Source organism: Pristis pectinata, chromosome 20 (genome assembly GCF_009764475.1).
Source record: "Pristis pectinata isolate sPriPec2 chromosome 20, sPriPec2.1.pri, whole genome shotgun sequence".
NCBI classification, from domain to species: Eukaryota; Metazoa; Chordata; class Chondrichthyes; order Rhinopristiformes; family Pristidae; genus Pristis; species Pristis pectinata.
The window spans coordinates 25,860,014-25,882,018 of record NC_067424.1 but is presented as its reverse complement, the minus strand read 5'-3'; the positions used below and the strand labels follow the sequence as shown (position 1 = coordinate 25,882,018).

The window sequence follows — 22,005 nt, the reverse complement described above, 5'->3', positions numbered from 1 at the left end:
ACCCAGACCCCAGACCTAGCCGCTCTCTGGAACCTCGGTTCTGGCCGCACACCCTGTTTGTCACATGCACAACCGTAAGCATTTCTGAATGGTTGGATGCTGAATTATTAGCTTTACTACTCAAACTATTAAAAATTATTAAAATAAAACTAAAACACTTCAGAACATGCCTAACAATTAAAATATTTAACTAAACAGTTAATTAAAATATGTAAATACTCTAATACCATGTTCCCTTACCACTATTCCTTTCAATATAAATTAATGCTACTGCTGCCCCTGTGGCTGCTCTAACTTGGGGCCAATTCAGCAGGCAAACTTTACCAGAAAATGCTGTAAAGCCCTTCCAGTGAAGCACTATCTGTCAATTAGCATGGCATGGCCCACTGCCAGCAATCATGGAGAAATACCAATTAGCCATATGGAAGTGAGGAGACAACACAGGTGTCTTCAATGATAAAAGCAGGTACCATTTAAAAAAAGACCAGAATCATTTTAGCCTCAATAAAATTGGCAATTAAATTCCATATTATAAAAGCTTAAAACTAAATTCTTAGCAAAATTATGATAGATGTAAATTAGCTAACCTTTAATAACATGTGGAAATAAGGAAACAACACAGGTGTCTTCAATGATAAAGACAGGGACCATTAAAATAACAGGATTATTTTGGCCTCAATCAAATTGAAAATGAAATTCCATATTGTTAAAACACAAATCTGATTTATGGTCACTGTAATTTAGCTTAATTATAATAACAATAAATGATCACTGCATGTATAAATATGCAATGAATTAATTATATGATTAAAATCTATTTGAAATGTAATCATCTGAATGTTCATACAGCTCACCTCTGTGCTGTTGGAGATGACATCTCTGAGAACTTGGAACTTTGCTGTCGCATTCCTTGCAATTTATTTTGACTTTCGGGGGTTGCAGTGGTCTTTGCAGAACTTGCTGCAGTTGTACATTCAGTATCCGAAGCCACTGCCTTTGCCTTTGCCTTCTCTTTCTCTCGATCTGTTTGATTCACTGGTCCTGAATTTGTACGCCCCAAACCAATTTTTGAGGGTTCTTTCAGACGTGACACAGGGATACCCCCATGCTTACTGCTGATGAGACTTGGGTCAATGTTGCTACTAACAGGTCTATTTACACCTGCTCTGCCAGTGACACTAACAGAACTCGACTTGGCTGGACGGGGCAAGCTGCGGTACTGCACGGCTGTCCTTGCACCTGATGACATGAAACCATCATGGTTTTGGGAAACATCAAGGCTGGTTTTCCTGGAGTTTGTTGGTTTAACAGGGATGCCTGTGGATTTCTGAGTTTTTCCCACTGGCACAGAGCTCCCACCAGATGTCATCACAGTTGCGGTGCCTGTAGTTGGCTTCTTATAGCCAAAAGAACCACCAGTAGAAGGCCTGGAAATTCCTGATGGAGGTTTTCGTGCTTCTCCAACTCTGTCCCTACTAGCGTCAGAAGAAGATCTTTGCAAGCTTGTTCCTTTGAGAGCCAATTTTCCTTTGTCTTGGACTTTAGAATCAATTTTACCTGCAGGTGCAAAAAGAAGAATGAAGAGGAATTAATGGTCAGGAAATTGAGGCAAAACAGAGTCCACAGGCAATACTTCTGGTGTATCTCATTCAAGTTAATCCCGAGATGCTGGTTAATCACCTCATCAGGAAGCAAAGGAACAGAAATATGGCCACCATCCAGGTCATGCCATATTCTCACAACCATCTTTGGGCAGGAGGTACAGAAGCCTGAAGTCTCAAACCACCAAGTTCAAGAACAGCTACTTCCTTTCAACCATTCGGTTCTTGAACCAACTTGCACAACCCAAACCACTACCTCAGTATAGCAACACTATAGCCACTTTGCACTGCAATAGACTTTGTTTATTTTTTGTTCTAATTGTGTTCTTCATTGTATAATTTTGCAAAATTTATGTTTAATTTATGCTTTTTTTTTGAATGTTGTACCTCTGATGCTATGTGCCTGTGATGCTGCTGCAAGCAGGTTTTTCATTGCACCTTTGCGTACATGTTCTTGTCCATATGGCAATCAATTCAACTTTGACTTTTGACTTTAGGAAGGCTTTGCCTCTCAGAAAGGAATATGGAATCAGTCAGACAGTAGTTTTTATCAAAGACCGATCGCTGAGAATATTGGGCCCAGAACTTCTTGTGAGCTGGGAGGCCTTGACTTCATTAATGCAGGGCATAAAAAAATAGGCAATGAATTCAGGTGTGTGTGTGTGATGGCACCAGGGCAGGGTGGAATGTAGGGTGGGGTGATGGTGCTTTGCAGGGGAGGGAGGTCCACAAAGTATAGGAATAGGGAACAAGCTTTCAGCTCATTATTGTGGCAGGGCTTGGTTCAAAATCAGTGGGCCATTGAATAATGGAACAGGCCTGAAGGGTCCTCTGCTGCTACATTATTAACTAAACCAGCTCTACCTTACTTTTTTGGTATTTTCAGATCTCAAAATATGTATCTCTTTATCACCCATAGTGGGCATGTCATTGCACTGTTTTGATGTATCAACACACTAAACAGGTCTTCGCTATTGGCTCATTTTGGTTGGCATCATTTTCAATAAACAGTAATGTGGCATTTTGTGGGCATATCCACAGTCAGCATCAGAACATCTGGTAACCTGTTGATCCCTTATGCAATTACCCATCAAAGTCATAAGGCAGGTTTGTTTCACTGCGACTCATAACTCTTACTCAGTGACCCAGAGTGTAAACCAGTTTATTTCTACATGGCCAGATTTTGCAGTGGTAATGATGTGGGAATAGTCAGGATTGTTTCCATTAAACTGGAACCTGACAGCAACTTTGGGATTTCCGTGCAGGCAGAGTTTAGTGCAGAAATCATAATATTATTGCCAACAATCCAGTCTAAAGGCTCTGCTGTTTGTGAGTTTATTCAATAGACTCAAGAGAAATCCTTTGAATGGAGGTGCCTGGAAATTAGATCCATTTAAACACTTTTTAATGTGCAATTTTAAAAGTTATTCCTTTGCACCTATTAGGTTGTATTAGCAACCCATTCTGATTCAATTAAAAACCAATGGGATATTGTCCTGAGTATTATTGGGCAAGATTCACCTTACTGGCTCTCAATATTTTCCAGTTGTCAGGTACACATCAAATGATATCATCCAGAGTGCAAGAGTAATTTCTCTGTTTATTGGCAGAATTTAGCTGCTGAAACTGTGACCTCTGTCCTGTGTTTGAGTCTTATGGTAAAACAAGGAGCATGCAAGAAATATTGGCCAAATGATGTGAATTAACTGGGGATATTGGCACTTTATTCAAAGCTACCACCAGACTCGTTATTCTTCACTCATCCTTGCTCCACAAGAATCACTGACAATGTTAGTTACATCTCTATAGTATGCACCTCAGTGTATGGCACTGGGTCACTTGTTGAGCCCATAACGTGCAGAACCTTGCGCAACTCAGAGTATTGAACTCCATCAGGTCAGACCATTGTAGGAGATGTGTCCAGATGCACAGGTGGATGCCATGTGTTCCCTTTCCCCTCCACTCTTTACCCTTTATATTGCTGTATTGCAGCTGCCATTGAGAATGTTGTTGAGGAGTTGACTCACTTCCCAGCAGCTAACACAGCTAATTTGCAGCAACTGCAAGCACCACAGGCAGCTGCCATCAGGAATTGCACAGGTTTTACCACATGTTCCAAGGTGGAAAACCACCTTAACTATTTCTTTACCAGGTTGCACTCCAATTTCACAATTAGATCCCCTGTTTGCACAGTAGTGCTGCATGTGGCAGGTGCTAAGTGTGCCAAAAATTGCTCAACTCCAACTTGTAAATAAAGGCAGTAACAAAATAGTCTTGCAGTAAAAAAACCCCAAAACTATGCCTTGCTGCAGGAGGTATTAGTGAGTTTTTAAACTGCAAACTAAGTCATAATTACTGTCAAACAACTTTCTGCCCCCCCATAAAACTATTTTTTGTGTGTGTTGTAAATCTCTAACATAAAGATTTTTATATTTTATATTTTAATTAGTTTATTTATGATGTTTTAGCTTCAAACTTAATCATATGTGTCCATTTAAATCTTTATATTTAACATTGTAAGAGTGTTATAAGTTTTTTTAAAACCTACACTTCTTGCTTCCTGTGAAGACTTTAATGTAACTGACTGTGGAGGATCCCTCTGAACTGACAGCTGACAGAAACAGACATTTGAAAAGATGTTCTCATCATGGAGATTACTTAATCTTTGCAGGGGGCTTTCTTAAAAGTCAGTGGTGAGTATCATTGCTTCACCTCTGATTAAAAATTCTGGGCCAATGTTTGTTTTTCCCATCACTCACAGCTCATAATTGTTCCAACTGTGTTTTGTTCCCCACAGGAACTGAAATGTTTTAGCATTGCAGGTCCTGAGAAAATTTACAACTCAGAGGCTGAAGTAGGAAGCAAATTTCACATCCCAGTTTGAGCAAAGTATCTATGCAAATGAATTGTCTTTATAACGTGCCTTGAAGTAATCAGCTTTTTGTATCTTTTTATAAGTACTTCATGATGAAGATTACTTTTGGTTTGTACCTTTATCTGGTTCAGGTGAGAAACCTGGTTCAAGTAAAAACCAAATGCAGTTTGTAAAGAAATGTGTATGTCATCATAAAGTACATATAACGAGATAAATTCATTTTATGTTATTAATGATAGTTGGGTTTAGAAGAAAATTCTACTTAGTTGAGAGTTGCTGATTGGTGCCTTTTTATGTGAGTGTGAAATTCATTTTTGATTATTTTTACATCAGCGAATTAATACCATTTAATTGTATCAGTTAATAGTTTTTTTGCCCAACCAAGACTTGAGATGTGACAATCTGGTTTGTGACATTCACAGTTGAAGAGCAATACAAACAGAATTGCAGACCAGGCACAACATGCCTCCAAGTTCTTCGGCAGATTTAAATTATTTTGCTTTGAAATATTCTGTAAAATACAGAGTCCTGGAACCCCCTCGCACCAAGTTCAATTAACCATGTGAACAAGCTATAGCAGGTGCACGGCATTGTGAGCTCTGGCTTATTCAGGCATCAACACACACAGATGGTAAGAGCACATTCAGATCAATCTGATTTAGATCTATAAAGAGAACTTATAATTTCTTTGTTTACATACAAATACTATTATTTTGCAAAACATAGACTTTATAATTGAAGGAGTATTATCAGCATATATCTATGTCCTTTCAGAGAGAGTGAACAAACCCATCTGTGACAAAAATAAATCATTCATGATTGTTGCTCTCTCATAGTCTTCTGGGTAACGGTAAATGGTGCAGAGTGCCCTTAATCTATCATGCCAGATTTGATCCTGACCTGAAATGTCACATCTGATTTCAACAGAGACAGCAGTTGTGCCCAGTAATCTTGGGCTGGCAAGGGGAAAATCACTCTGTGCCCTGACTCCTGATTGATTTCCAGAGTCCCTGCTGCAAGTCAGATTAACACTAGATTAGATGTGATTTTAAAGCCTCTTTGGTCAAATAACCTTTTGACATTCACTGACCTGGCTCACATGTTAAAGAAGGGTTGTTAGCTCTGGTGGGATCATGGAATACCAAAAGGCAATGCATATAACAGTGAACAAATCTGGAAAAAGAAGAAATCCTAGCAATCATATCAGGCCCCAAATGTTGAATAAAATACTATATAAACAAAACTCACCTATTGACTCACCTATAATCTGAACTCACCTATCAACTGCCTGCGTGTGCTCCTCCCCCTCCCCCAACCTTCTTATTCTGGCTTCTGTCCTCTTCCTTTCCAGTCCCGATGAAGGGTCTCAACCCGAAATGTTGACTGTTTATTTCTCTCCATAGATGCTGCCTGACCTGCTGAGTTCCTCCAGCAATTTTTGTGTGTGTTGATAAACAAATTCTCACAGCTTAACAGGAATACCGCAGCAGAGTATTTGGGGCATGTTTATCAGAAAATAACCCAGCCAACAATGTCAATATGATAGAGTCATAGAGTACAACAGTACAGAAACAGGCCCTTCGGCTCATCTAGCCCATGCCGACCTGATCTTCTGCCTAGTTCCATCTACTTGCACCCGGACCATATCTCTCCAAACCCTTCCCATCCATGTACCTATCCAAACTTCTCTTAAATGTTACAATTGAACCACATCGACCATTTCCGCTGGCAGCTCGTTCCACACTTGCACCACCCTCTGAGTGAAGAAGCTCCCCCTCATATTCCCCTTAAATATTTCACCTTTCACCCTAAACCCATGTCCTCTAGTTCTAGTCTCATCCAACCTAAGGGGAAAAAGCCTGCATGCATTCACCCTGTCTATACCCCTCATAATTTTGTATACCTCTAGAAGATCTCCCCTCGTTCTCCTGCGCTCCAGGTAATAAAGTCCTAACCTATTCAGCCTTTCCCTATAACTCAGGTCCTCAAGTCCCAGCAACATCCTTGTAAATTTTCTCTGCAGTCTTTCAAGCTTATTGATATCTTTCCCGTAGGCAGGTGACCAGAACTGCACACAATACTCTAAATTTGGCCTCACCATCTTGTACAACTTCAACATAACATCCCAACTCCTGTACTCAATGCCCTGATTTATGAAGGCCAATGGGCCAAAAGCTCTCTTTATGACCCTATCTACCTGTGATGCCACTTTCAAGGGATTATGGATCTGTATTCCCAGGTCCCTTTGTTCTACCACACAGCTCAGAGCCCTATCATTCACTGTGTAAGTCCTACCCTGGTTTGTCCTCCCAAAGTACAACACCTCACACTTGTCTGCATTAAATTCCATCTGCCATTTTCCAGCCTATTTTCCCACCTGGTCAAGATCACGTTGTAAGCTTAGATAACTTTCCTCGTTGTCCATTATGGTCCCTGTCTTGGCATCATCTGCAAACTTGCTGATCCAGTTTATCACACTATCATATAAATCATTGATATAGATGATAAACAACAACAGACCCAACACCGATCCCTGTGGCACACCACTAGTCACAGGCCTCCAGTCAGACAGACAACCATCTACTACCACTCTCTGGCTTGTCCTGCTAAGCCAATGTTGAATCCAATTGGTTACTTCATCCTGAATGCCAACCGATTTAACCTTCTGGACCAGCCTCCCATGCGGGACTTTGTCAAAAGCCTTGCAAAAGTCCATGCAGACAACGTTCACTGCCTTTCCTTCATCAACCTTCTTGGTAACCTCCTCGAGAAACTCGATAAGATTGGTTAGACATGACCTACCACGCATAAAGCCATGTCGACTATCCCTAATCAGGCCTTGTCTATCCAAAAACGTATAGATCCCGTCCCTTAGAATACCTTCCAATAATTTACCCATGACTGATGAAAAAGATCATATAATTCCTATAATTTCTTGGCTTATTCTTTTTCATGGAGTTACACAGTACAGAAATAGGCCCTTCAGCCCACTTGTACATGCCGAATGAGATGCCCATCTAAGTTAATTCCATCTTCTTGCATTTGGCCCCTGTCCCTCTATTTCTCTCCTATCCACATACCTGTCCAAATGCTTCCTAAACACTGATTGTACCTGCCTCTACCTCTTCCTCTGGTAGGTTGTTCCATATACACACCACCCTCTCTGTCAAAAACTTGCCCCTCAGATCTCTTTTAAATATTTCCCCTCTAACTTTAAACCTATGTTCTCTAGTTTTAGATTCCCCTTCCCTTGGGAAAAATACAATATATATGACAAACAAAGGTCCCAGCACCTACCCCTGTGGTACACCACTTGTTACAGACTTACAGTCAACCCTCCACCATTACCCTCTGCCTCCTCTCACCAAGCCAAGTTTGTATGCAGTTTGCCAAAACACCTTGGATCCCATGTGCCCTAAATTTCTGGAATAGCCTACCATGTGGGACCTTGTCAAAACCTTGCAAAAGTCCATATATACCATGTGTACCATCTTGCCTTCATCAGTTTTCTCGGTAACCTCCTCAAAACACTCAGATTTGAGAGGCAGGATTTCCCATGCACAATACCATGCTGACTCCTCCTAATCAGTCCGTGCCTTTCCAAGTGATCATAAGTCCCATCCCTAAGAATCCCTTCCGATAGTTTCCCTACTACTGATGTAAGGCTCACTGGCCTGTAGTTTCCTGGCTTGTCCCCACCACCCTTCTTGAATATGGGAACAACATTAGTTCCCCTCGAGCCTTCCAGTACCTCACCCAGGGCTAAAGATGATGGAAGAATCCCTGTCAGAGCCTCAATCTCCTGCCTTGCTTCCCCTAATACCCTGGGATAGATCCCATCAGGGCCTGGGGTTTTGTTCATCTTAATGTACGTCAATATCTCTAACAGTTCCTCTTTCCTGATACATATGTTCCAGACTATCGGGGGATACCTCCCCTAACTCTTCATCCTCCTCATCCTTCTCCCTGGTGAAAATACTAATGCAAAGTATTCATTCAGGACACCACATATATCTTCTGATGTTATCATTCCAAAATAAATGGAAGGAATCTTATATTTTGCAAAATAGGATCCAAAATGTATTTTCTGCCTTTTCAATGGCAGTAAATCTGGGACTTGCATGCACGCATTGTCAGCAAAGGGAATCCTGACTGGAAAAATTCATGTGATATGGTAGCATTTGCGTGTTGTCCAAAAGTCAGCTCTATTGAAATCAATGCATCTGAACATTGGAATAGAAGTATAAATAGTAGCAGCTGTGCATCGTACATGTTTAGCACATGGTTGGGGACTATTTCCTGTCCACCAGTATCCCTAAAAATGGAAATTTTGATTTCACACATTTCAACCATGACACTGTGATGGTAACAGGAGGTTAGCCTTTATATGGTTTTCTAACTTGAAAAAAATGTGCTTTCAGTTATTAGCTTATGAAGTGTAGTGTGCAAATGATTTCACCCTCACATATATTTTTCATCTTCTGGAACCATATGTTCTGGTTCATAATGGCTTCGTGGATTTAATTCCTCCTCGTTCTACTGCTATCTCTGTGGTTAAAATACGATGTGTTAATCAAACTTTTAATCAGCTGTTCAAGGATCAGAGTGCAGCTGTTGCACTGATCCAAAATTTGAATGTGGGGTGAGCTAAGACCAGCCTTTGAATCCAGTGCTGGTGCATTTCTTCTCAGGGAAAGTGAATTTATGGGTCAACAGTGCACATTTCTGTGTTGTAAACGTCTCTAACTTAACACTTGTTAATGCTGGTGGTTCTGAACAAAACCATCAGTGCTTAGCTTTATAAATAGCAGCAAATCTGGGACTTGCATGTATGCAGTTTTAAAAAAGAAAATCATAGACTGGAAATGCTAAATCTATCAGTTCTTTCCACTGCTAGACTCCATATCCAGTCCTGGAGCCCATTCTTGCTGAGATTCCCCATTTATGCAGGGGTAATCACCTCCTGGATCCTATATCTGACCAGCTCTGCATTTTGCAGGTTTCATATTGCTTTGTGTATCCTCTGTCTAACTGCACTCATTTCATTGCTTTTATGCTCCTTTGTACATGCTTCCTCTCTGTAACTGGCCTCATCATCCTATGGACTGGATGACTTCATCTATACTTTTCCCCATTGCAACCCCAAAGTCACCCTATCAGAAATATTCCCTTTTATCTAGCCATCCCCTCCCACACTCTCTGCAACTCGTTATCTTATTCCTGGGTCTGAGGAAGCATGTTTCAACCTGAAATATTACTTTGATTTCTCTGTCCATAGATGCTGCCTGACTTGCCGAGTTTCTGTAATATTTTCTGTTTTTGTTTCAGATTTCCAGCATCTGTATTGATTAAAATTTTCACTCTACTCTGAGCACTCAAATAGGAAGAGATCACCAGGTGACAGAAAAGATTCAAGAATGTACTCAACATCTGCATGAAGAACTACAACATTCACACCAACACCTGAGATACTCTGGGCCAAAGCTTTCCTGGGGGCCTGGGTTCCTCAGTAAGCCGCTTGAGGCCCTGCCACGTTCAAACCATGTCACTGGAGTCCGTGATGCTTCTGGACCAAGTATTGGTGGGGATGGAGACTACAGGTGCCTGAGCCAATCACAGCCAGTTGCACAACTTTGTATATGATGCTCTCTGAATCATGGATATAAATCAATGGTTGCAATCTGGTTCATGCATTTAGGAAATTAGGGACAGAATTGGATGGCAGCAATGGACACAGATACATTATTTTACTTCATCAAAATGGTTTTCTTAGCTCTAATTCAACCAACTGCTTCAAACTTAAGATATGTAGGATAAAGAACCACTTATAGAACTAGAATTTCTGCAGCTTTATTCAGTGTTCATTCAAAGGAGACACTAACTTCAGTACTGCAAGTAGGATGCTCCTCTTTAAGAATACAATTAACATACTTTTTAAATATTCTGCTAGGCTGGCTTACATGTTGACAAGTGAGTGAGAATAACAAATATTCCCCTCCATGGAAATGATTTATACTTTACAATGAGACCAATCAGATTAAACAAGGCTGAAAAATCAGATTTATGACATTGAATTGAATTGACACAGTGGATAGAAATTGACCATGATGGCAAATCCACTGAATTTTTCATTTGAATTACACATGGCATTAAAGCTAATTCATGAGTACTGAGAGTTCAATATATTCTCAATAACAAGCAGAGGTCAAATTTAGTTGCACAATGACATTGTTTGGCCCTCGACAGTCAGCAAAAACAAGTCTTCATATCCTGATGTTATTTTATCACAATTCAATACTGGGGATAGATCCACTGCTCAGCAAATTCAATTTTTATACCAACAATCTTTTGTTTTCAGAAGGAGCACCTGCTTGGTGAGATATAAAAATGATAAAGTAAAGCGAATGTGAAATAGATGTTGGTTGATCCATGATAGTTTAATCTGACACAGAATCCCAACTGAATGCCAAACAGATAGATAATACATCTGGTGCATTTTAATTTGTTTGAATGGATAATTCAGTTACAGAGTGTAAGGGTGTAATTAATAAACAGACAAAAAAGCATGTTCCTCTACATCCATCCCTGCCTCGCCATTTATACACATAATTTATGCTGGAGAGGTGACAAGAAGCTCATGATTGGCAGATGTGCAAATCTGATTATGCAGCATTACTTAGGTTGACCAGATTCAGAGTTGTTCCTCACCTTCTCTCTCAGAACCCCAACCTGTTGTTATCACTTTATAAATATTTCAGCTGAAGACAGCACTTTAATTAGGGCCTCACAGAGGACAAAGAAATAAGCTACAGTCAGACCCCACTCTCCATTGTCTCTAAATTTTTAAACTGGAAAGTACAAGTTAAATATTGGGATGACCAAAGCTATGGTCTTGAATCCTTATTATAAGCTCTTTCCCTTAGCCACTGATAGTGCCCCTCTTCCTGGCAATTGCCCAACCTGGAACGAGACCATTCATAAGCTTAGTCTCACATCTGACATGGGGTTGAGTTTTGGACCACATATCAGTTGCCATCTCTGCCTCCTTCCACCCAACTGCATCTCTGCTTCTGTCACCTGCTGCTGGAACCCTCAATAGTCTTTGCAGACTTGAGGTCATCCAAATGTCGGTTGCTTGTGTCTGAACTCTCAAGCCGCATTCACCCATCATCCTGTGTTTGCAGACATGAGATGCACAACCACTGACCAATGCCTCAATTATGAAGTCTCCTTTTTTCATTTCTCTGCAATCTAGTTCAAATTTATATCTACCAGTTTGGGTTTCTTGCACGCCCCAAATGTTATTATTCCATCATTGCTGTCTTGGCTTCAGCTACCAAAGTCCTAAGTTGAGGAAATCCCTGCTAATACTTTTGCTCCCTCTTTCTTCCTTTATCACACCTTAAAAGCTGGTCGTTGACCAAGGACTTGGTCATCTGCCTCAATATTTCCTTATAAGGCTAGGCTTCAATTTTATTTTAACTTACACGTGAAGCACCTTGACGAAGGTGTTAAATAAATGGAAGTTGTTGCTATAGTGATTTAACAAAAGGAATCTTAATCCTTTAACTTTCTGCAAGTATTTTCAGCCTATCATACTCTTGTAACGGCATTTTTTTATTTGATGCTGCAGTGTTATTTCAATATTAGTACAGCGGTTTGGTTGATTCGGTTGACAGTGATGTAACATGGCTATTTAATCTAAGATAGATATGAATATATTATTTGGCTTACTGTGGAAGGCCAAAAGTAATTACTTAGAAGATTTATTTAGTACCTTCCTACTGGGGAAAATCTACCCTTAATACTAAGTTTTTTCACAGAAACATATGAAACAGTATGAATATATAAATAATATTAAATACATCTTCATGTGCTTCTTTGCAAATAAATACATTTGTTAAATATACAGAGGAATGAACAAAATACATGTCCCAGCAGGGAAATGTACTTGAAGAGAGCTCAGACTAAAGACTAACGGTGCTGCATCTTTGACCTGCACTTTCTTCAAGCTTAGCTTCCTACAGGGAATATGAACTTGTGACTTCATATTTACATGCAAAAGCCTGAGCAAGTGATATTTGACATGATGATTAACTGTGGGGTAATATTTTATTTAGGCCCCGGTGGATCCATGATGGATTAGATAACTCAAAATATTGTCTTAGATTGCAACTGCAGTATTACATTACGACAGGTTACATGGTGATAATCAAACCTCTTAGTAAAGTACAAGGCAATGATCTAATCGAGTATACATATGAGACTATTAACTGTGAAAATAAAGCAAGCTGCTTATATAATCTAACTTTACATTCATCTGCAGACATGACAGAATAAATAATTACTCTGCATTTCTAAATTTATCTTATGATGTGCAACCAATCATTTTGGAAAGTAGGGACATTCTGGAGTTCATTATTGTGCATGTTTGGACTGGTCGTGATATTTGACTATCATTCACTAAAGGGTACTGATGTTCTGAGATGCCAACAGCGCAGAGAGAACAGTGAGGTGTATGTTTCATCACAATCTCACTACCAATCCACTGCATTTATTGGCTACAAGAAAGCTATCAGCAGTCAGGACAACACATTAAAAATGGATCTGGCAAACCCTCAATTTCAGACAGGTGGGTATACTTTGATGTGATCCTAGCTCCACAATATCCATACTACTGGAAATAGAAGCAAAATATCAAAATAACTCTGACAACAAAAAGAATAGTTTTAAAATAACAGTTGTCTCACATCCTTGTGTTTAAATGGGTTAATGACTACAGTCAATGGAACTGGAGTACAGCGTGCAATCACAGCTATATTGTGTTAATACAAGCAACTAAGCATGGTTTCAACCTTCCACACGGTTCTTGGCTGCATGGAGATAAGAAACTGCATGAATAGTGAATCCATAGGAAAAACACTTTGTACAGGGAGATTACAAAAGAGCTGAAGTCTCTTTTAAAGGCTGAAAAATAATTTGGTCAAGTTGGAATGGCTGTATGGAGATGGGTCAACATAAAGTATTAGTGAGAGAGAAAAAACAGCCTCTAGATATGGGTAGAATTTCCCCCCTAGACTGCCTTGGATCCAGCTAGGCAATTTGATAGAAACTGGACAAATCAGCACAAATGTTCAGTAATTTCAAACACAAGTGTTGTCCAGAGTAATTCATGTTTCCATTCTGTTTCACATTAAATTCAAACTAGAAATTAACTCTGCCTCTGGATCAAATCAATACACACCGTGTTTCCTCGCAAGCTCTGTACAGAACTACGTTTTTAGGCACAGGCTCCACGGATACCTTTTAAAAGCTTTTAAATGATAGAATGTATTTACTTAATTAAATGCACAACAATCAAACTAGAAAACTGTTTTATGTACTTTTTAAATCAATTTCAGTGGTTTAACGTTGAGCTACACACAAGTACTGGAAGAGATATTTTTAATAAAAATGCTTATTTTGTGTTGTGCATTGCAGCTGTACTAATAAAAAGGAACTAAATAACAACTCTTAAATATCTCAAGGATTTTTTTTGCAAGAGGAAAAGAAAATAAGCATTAAAACACTGCCCATTTACACTGGTTTATGGAAGATTTAACATTTGCTATTTTGCAATTGTATTTGAGTGGAAACTTGAGGACTAAGTTCCCTTTAAAAAAAATCAGTTCACTTTCAAGGTTTTGCACAAAGCAGAAATCCTACTCCATGGTTCATAATCCTCGCACTAAAAGCTTGCAAAAAATTTCTCGTGGCACGAGGTGAGGATAAGAAAGGTCTCCCTGATGTCAAGGCACCCACCCTAGAAGGTGGTACTGCATTATTCCCATCAGTGGGTGACCATCAAGTTCATCACCGTGAAGAACACCTGCAACACATATGAACGGATGCCAGAGGATATGGTTCTCTTTTAATAATTCTGTACAACTACCCAACAGAGTTAAATTCCAAACAGATGGCCAAAGTTTCCAGGCCACAAATATTCTAATTTTACTGTTCATCGATGCAAAGTGCTCCCAACATCTCTGATTTTCTACCTTACACCTCCGTAGTTCATAAATAAGAGGCAAAAAATGCATTTCTGAAAGACTTATGCATTAAAGTATTGTAATATAATTTAACAGCAGGGTTACTTGTTGAAGAGTTGCACTTTACGTTTATAATGCCTAAAACTTTGCAAGTATTCCTTCAACATGAAACAACATGATTACATTGCTGATTGCACCACCAGTTGGCACACAATTCAAGAGCTTGGTCATTTCTGGAGAAAGATTAACAGGTCTTGACTTCCTTGGAGGCAACTACTTCGGAGCAGGGAATTCAGAGGGAAATTGGCTAGATAAGTTGATAAGAAGGTTAACATCCACAAGGATAAAACTTCATTCAGTGCAGATGCTGTTGGAGGATAGGAGGAAAATACATTGGCAAGAAATTTGAGGCATGTCTTGGGGGCAAAAAAGCAGGATGTGTGGATCTCAAAGGATATATGATGGGAGTGGAACAATGTAAGATGTATGAAGGGAAAGAAGGAAACAGAGTCTTAGGAGGATAAACTGAAAATATTATTTGGTGAAGAGGACTACACAACTACCATGACAGGGCAGGGCTGGTGTTGCCAAGTACAGCTTCATAGCCAAGTATCACCATTCGTGAGCCAGTTTTCAGTCAAAAAGAGGTCAGTGCAATCTCTTCTAATATAATTAAGGATTGCAAATGGCTTGTTTCTACTCAAGTGTTCATTCTATAGGAAAATTCAGAAGACAATGGAGTGGGCAGGTCAGTGATGTTAGTGCCCACAGTAACCCTTGTGGGTTAAAATGTCAGCAGAAGTGAAGGAGGACACTGTTTGGATCCGTCCAGACGGATTCCAGGGATAGGTGGAGAGGGAGGGGTGACCATGAGGAAAAATTGAGGAGTCTAGGCCTACATTCCTCAGAGTTTAAAAGAATGATAGGCAATCTGAATGAAATATATAAAATCTTAAATTTGAGTATACAATATAACATAGAACAGTACAGCACAGGAACAGGCCCTTCAGCTCACAATGTTGTGCCAAACTAATTAAACTAGTAGTTAAATGCCTAACTCAACTAATCCCTTCTGCCTACACAATGTCCATATGCCTCCATTCTCTGCAGATTCACGTGCCTATCTAAGAGCCTCTTAAACACCTCTATCATGCTTGCCTCCACTACCATCCCTGGCAGCACATTCCAGGCACCCACCACTCTCTGTGCAAAAACTTGTTCCATAGATCTCCTTAGAACTTACCCCCTCTCACTTTAAATGCATGCCCTCTAGTATTAGACATGTAAATCCTGGGAAAAAGATACTGGCTGTCTACTCCATCTGTGCTTCTCATAATCTTATAAACTACATGTCTCCCCCCAGCCTCTGCCGCTCCAGAACAATGTAAAGATGATTCCCCTGGGTCAAGAAATAGAGATCAGGTCTCAGAAGGAGGGGATGACCATTGAGGACTGAGATTTTGAATGCCAGGGGTTTGTGTACACTCAGTCACTGAGTACATTCAAGCCACACATTAACATAAGACATCCAAGGGGTATGGTAATATTGCAACCATGGTAGAAAATGAGCCCCAATTCTTTTGAACAACTGAGCAGGGTCAAAAGGTTGAATTGGCTCCTCTTGTTCTGGTTTATAATGTTATATTTTTAATGTTCAGTGAAGCAGCTGCTGGTAGTTCACTGGCCTTTTGGAGTATGCTGAGAGTCTCACAGAGGGTGGAAATAAGTTTATTTGGGGTGACATAGGAGAGAAGGAAGGCAGAAATGCAATGATGCAGTGGGATAGGAATGGGGACAGGGGTCAAAGTGGTGAAATTAAAAATATATATTTTGATTGGACAGGACGAAAGGAAGTTCAGACAACCCAAAAGACATCAAAATATAGATAGAAGTATTTAGCTCAGTTCAGGCTGGTGGTCAATGTTATGCACATAAACAGGTACACCACTGAATGCTTAGGCAACTTGCAGAAGTGCTCTTCTTGAAGCAATTTCTGAGAGCCTCAACTTAAATGCCATCTTTTTTTTGCTACTTAAAAGAATAGATTGATTTGTAATTCACCAATAATGTGTTTACGATTTCAGTCAGGGTATGATTGAAAATTGCTGCTGAGAGTCCAGATGGTTCATCATAGGAGTTAAAGCAGATAAGATTATGGGACGGTGTTAAAATATATATCTCCATGTGCTGTGTTAAATATGATAACTGAAATTGCTGCTCTTTTGATAAATACGTATTAGATATATATTAGTATGAAAGTGTGTAGACACACTCCAGACCCCAGGTCATGTCATACCTCAATCATTTGCTGGCATGATTACATTTTATTTGGCTTTCAGTGTCTTGTTCTAACAACTGCTGCTTACATGCACAAAGTAGCATGTAAAAGGTTTTTTGTTATGGAAGTCACAGAGAGTAAAACCAAAATAACACATGAAAAATCATCCAATAATGAGAATTGATGATGATTCGTTGTTCAAACCTTCACACAATGCGACGAAGGGCAGCAATGCATCTGTTGCATAAAATTAACATTAAAAGCTGACTATGTTTTATCTGGATTTTCCCACTATAACTAATTACACTCAAGGCAGGTTACCTCACCAACAATCCACATTAATTTCAACAAATTTCATACTAAATAATGCACTTTTTAGATGTCATTGCTTTGGTTCATAAGAATAGAGCCCTCGTTTCGACAATCATATGCAAATCTCTGAACAATTTAAAACCTTCCAAAGGTGAGTTCAGTTCCACATGTATAAAAAACATTAGAATTATAAAACCACATTCTTTTTCTAGTATATATGAAATGCAATACCCTGACAAATGTTTTAATCTGAAATCTGGATACACTTCCACTAATTTTAGCAGTATTGTACCAAAAATAGTAAATTAAATTTAAATTAAATATTAATCCAAAGCTGTGTGATAACCTCGCAAGCTTCCAACACATTTCAAGACCAAAAAAATGTGAATTCCAAAAAAGAATAGGAAATAACATTCATGTATGCCAGCCCAAGTCCAAGTGTTTGAAAGCTGTGATTCAAATCTTTATTTCCTGGTCACTGAATCATTTCCAAACAGCAGGGGCAATACCATGATCTCAATAGGTTAAATATCATACAACATGTCCTCAGGTTAATCTGTTGATAGCAGAGACGATGGCTTCTTTTACCTGTGGTCATGTACACATTTATGATACTTGCTATGGTGAAACCAATGATCGAAACCGCAAGAAATTTGACTGTGCTAAAAACAAGCACTGGCATTGTAACGTCTATTTGACCACCTCATTACCTCGACTGCAGGGTCCAGTTAACTTATCCCTTTACTGTTTATTTATGGGCCGCAATTTCATGAGTGGTTAGTTGAAGCTTCAGAAAGGGGAAGTCGGGAGAACACACACCAGTCCTCATTGAGGGGTCAGCAGTGGAAAAGGTGAGCGGCTTCAAGTTCCTGGGTGTCAACATCTCTGAGGATCTGCTCTGGGCCCAACACATTGATGCGATCATGAAGAAGGCACACCAGTGGCTCTGATTCATTAGGAATTTGAGGAGATTTGGTATGTCACCAAACACTCTTGCACATTTCTATCGATGTACGGTGGAGAGCATTCTGACTGGTTGCATCACAGCCTGGCATGGAGGCTCCAGTGCACGGGATTGCAAGAGGCTGCAGAGGATTGTAACCTCAGTCAGCTCCATCATGGGCACAACCCTCCCTACCATCCATAATATCTTCAAGAGGCGGTGCCTCAAGAAGGCAGCATCCATCATTAAGGACCCTCACCATCCGGGACATGCCCTCTTCTTGTTACTACTATCAGGGAGGAGGTACAGAAGCCTGAAGACCCACACTCAACAATTCAGGAGCAGCTTCTTCCCCTCTGTCATCAGATTTCTGAACAGTGCATGAACCCATGAACACTAACTCATTGTTCCTTTTTTTTTGCACTATTTATTTTGTAATTTATAGTTTTTATGCCTTTGCACTGTACTGCTGCCGCAAAACAACAAATTCCACGTCATATGAGACAGTGATAATAAACCTGATTCTGATTTTTATCAGTTCCTCTGCTCATTCCAAAAAATAACAACTTTTGAGAAAAGTATTCGCTCTGCTTCCAATTTTTGTTTTATTTACTAAAGTCCAGATGTGATCCCTATATTCATGAATTTAGATGTGAACTCTGTATTATAAACAGATATTAGTCATAGTACAAAATGCTGATTCGTATCCATGAACACGATCTTTATACTAACACATGATCTCAAGTTGTGAAGTCCTGACAAATTCTCCATAAGGTAAAGTTAACAACAGCATCCATTTAATAAAGCACCCTTCACACTTGACAACATCTCTTAATTGCCATTAAAAGGTACACTCTGGAGCCCCAGGCAGAAGCTTGCACAGTAAGCACACAATTAAACTTCAAAAAACTATAAAGATCAAAATATATAAGAAAACCTGAGGTTGAAATTAACCCTCTGACAACAGCTTCAGAGGATGATGTGCCTTGGTGAGCATGTGACTTATAGCACTAATGAGTTTTAAAATTCCATCTGCAACATCTAACATTCATTTCTCTGTTTCACAAAACCTTCTGACCAAATCTCAGCATCTAGCCCATTCTGATCAAAGTTTCATGAGTGTCAACACGCTTTGTTTCCCTTTGAAGTTCTCCTTGACCTCTGTCACTCAATAGATACCACTTCCCTTTACCATGTTACTTCCACAATTGATTAGCTTGTTACCATTCTATAAAGGCTCCATGCCAACTAATTTGGTTACCATACAGGTTAGGAAGTTGCGGGCACGCTATGTTGGTGCTGGAAGCGTGGCAACACCTTCGGGCTGCCACCAGAATGCTACGCAAGAAGACATATGGGTTAGGAAGTTGTGGGCCTGCTATGTTGGCGCTGGAAGCGTGGTGACACTTGCGGGCTGCCCCCAGAATACTATGCAAAAAGATGCATTTCACTGTGTGTTTCAATGTACATGTGATCAATAAAGATATCTTATTTGATCTTACATCTCAGCAAGCTGATTCTCATCCTATGTACGCAGTTGACGAATGAAGTTAGCATGCCTCCTCATATGTACAATCACCTGTGGTAACATTATTTACAATCATGGAGTTAGTTTATGCGCTGACAATACAAAACCCTCTCCGGTGCCTCCACTGATCCAGCACTTGCACTACAGCAAGTCATACAAAAGAATAAAACTGTCTCCAGTTTAGTACTGACAAAGCAGACACTTCTTCATTTTCTTCTGGAGTTTGTGTTCCTCCAGCTCTGTTATCAAAGACATGTCTCAGCAGCTCTTCGATGTTAAGCCCAGTTCTGAAGAAAGATCCCTGACCTGAAACATTGACTCTGTGTCTTATACAAAGTTAATTTTGTTCTCATATCTCTTGCCATATAGAAGGTCATTGGACCTACTGAGTCTATGCCAGTTACTTCAGTATTTTGGCTCTTTCTATTTTTATTTTAGATTTCCAGTTTCTGCATTACTTTGCTTTTAGTTTAGTTCAGTGCAAAGTCAGTATAAGTTTTGATTCTGAGCTTTCTACACTGCAGTCAGTTCACCTCAAATATTGCCTCTTTTCCCCTTATGTTGTATGACTGACCCCCTAATCAATCTCAATGCAGAAACCTTGATCCATGGCTTTACTAACAACAACTCACCATTTCTGAAGGGGCTGTACAAAATTTAAAAGATTTTTTCGATCAATTTGATGGGTGTGTGTTGCATTACATAAGAAGATCAGCATATCAAATTTTTCCTGCATTTGATGGACTCTAAGTAACTAATGCAAATTATGAAGCAGTAAGCTCATTTGGTTGGTCAGTTACTTATCAACTGTTGCATGTCCGCAGTATCAGTGCATGACAGGAGAATCAGATGGGGGGAGAGTACATGGGGATGCAAGAGGGAAAATGGTGCTTGATGGTCAGTGCAGATGCAATGGACCAAATGGCTCCATCTCAGGAAACTGTCAGCAATCTGCTGCCAGTGTTGTGTCTTGCTGGGCTCAAACACAGATTTCATAAAAAAAAATACAATAGGCATTCTGAGAGAATGAGGTTAATTCATGACTTTGGCAAAGCTAATTACTTTGGCAGAGCACTTGTGTTGAGTCTGCAGGGGTGACACAGAGCTTCTTGTTGCCTGCCAGTTTAATCCTCCATCTCACTCTCACTCTGACCTGCCTGTTTTAGGTCTCCTGAACTGTTACAACAAGGTTCATCACAAACTTCAAGAACAACACCTCATCTTTTGTCTGGGCATCTTGCAGCCTTCTGGACTCACTGTCAGATTCTCCAACTTTAGATAAGTGGCCGTTTCTTTCTGAGTGTCTCAGAACTGGACATTTCTTCTTGTCATCATTTTGGCTCAGTTTTTTTTTCTTTTTCTATTAACATAATCTTGCCTGCTAGGCATGTTCCTCCACAGCCTCATCATTAGCAGCACATTACACAGAGAAAGAAGCATAATCCGATTGTAACTCTCATTAAAATTGCTACATTTGGTCTCACCCTATCAGAGATATTCTCTCTGTTCTACCCATTCCTCCACCATCTTCTCTGTTATTAAAAACTAACCTGTTTTCTATCTTTGCCAGTTGTGATGAAGAGTCTCATACCTCCCAGGTTAACAGTTTCTCATTTCACAGATGCTGCCTGAGCTGCAGGGTGTTTCAAGCATTTTCTGTTTTTATTTCAGCAATATAATTAACTTGCTAGGCTATACACTAGTTTTCGACAATAAATACAGCTCTGTAATATAATCATCAAGCAAAGCCCAGCCAAAGCTGCATTTCCATCTTACATTAATCTAGATTTTATGTCACTGAACAATATAGTATAAAGTATTTATTGTAGTTCTTAACTTGATCATGCTAGTTACAGTGGCATTAGAGCTGTGTCAAATGATATAAAAGCAGAAAACTTTAATTTATACTGTGACTTCCACGTCCTTAGGAGAATGACATTTTTAACGAACGTTTAATATTGTTTCATTGGAAAAGGGTTTACCATTTCTGCTTCGTATGTACTACAAGCCACAATAGGGGAATTGATCGTGTATGTTGGCTTGCCCCTGGATGAGGAAGACATATTGGCCAACACATGACAGCACAGTTGTTTTTCAAAATGGGATCTGTCACTACTATCTGAATAGCTAAATCACTGTTGTCTTATGTCTTATCTGAAATAAGAGACCTTGAACAAAGGTGCAATTGGTCAGTGGTGTGCCACTCTTGACTGAGTTTTAGACCTACACATGACTTTCTGACTCAGAATGAGAATGCTCGTACTGAGACAAATGGAGACTTTAAGATGACTTTAAAATGGATGGGTGGAAATGTGGTAACATCCCACATGCTTTTTCTTGGCTAGAACACAACAATTCCAAGGGGTTTGTTCAGGATGGTGAGAAGGTAGTTGTAGGGGAAGGAGATTAAACCCAGAAACATTTCACGTGGCACACTGAG

The 22,005-nt window shown here is 39.7% G+C and overlaps 1 protein-coding gene across 2 annotated transcripts in view; it reads right to left on the bottom strand.

Annotated features, from left to right (window-relative positions):
• nav1b (neuron navigator 1b) overlaps positions 1 to 22,005 on the bottom strand; it is a 485,995-nt gene that overhangs the window by 108,120 nt on the left and 355,870 nt on the right. For both annotated transcript variants that reach the window (XM_052034603.1, XM_052034604.1), the window contains one exon: positions 855 to 1,557. In XM_052034603.1, coding sequence (XP_051890563.1) covers positions 855 to 1,557 — 703 coding nt within the window. The remainder of the gene's footprint in view (positions 1 to 854; positions 1,558 to 22,005) is intronic.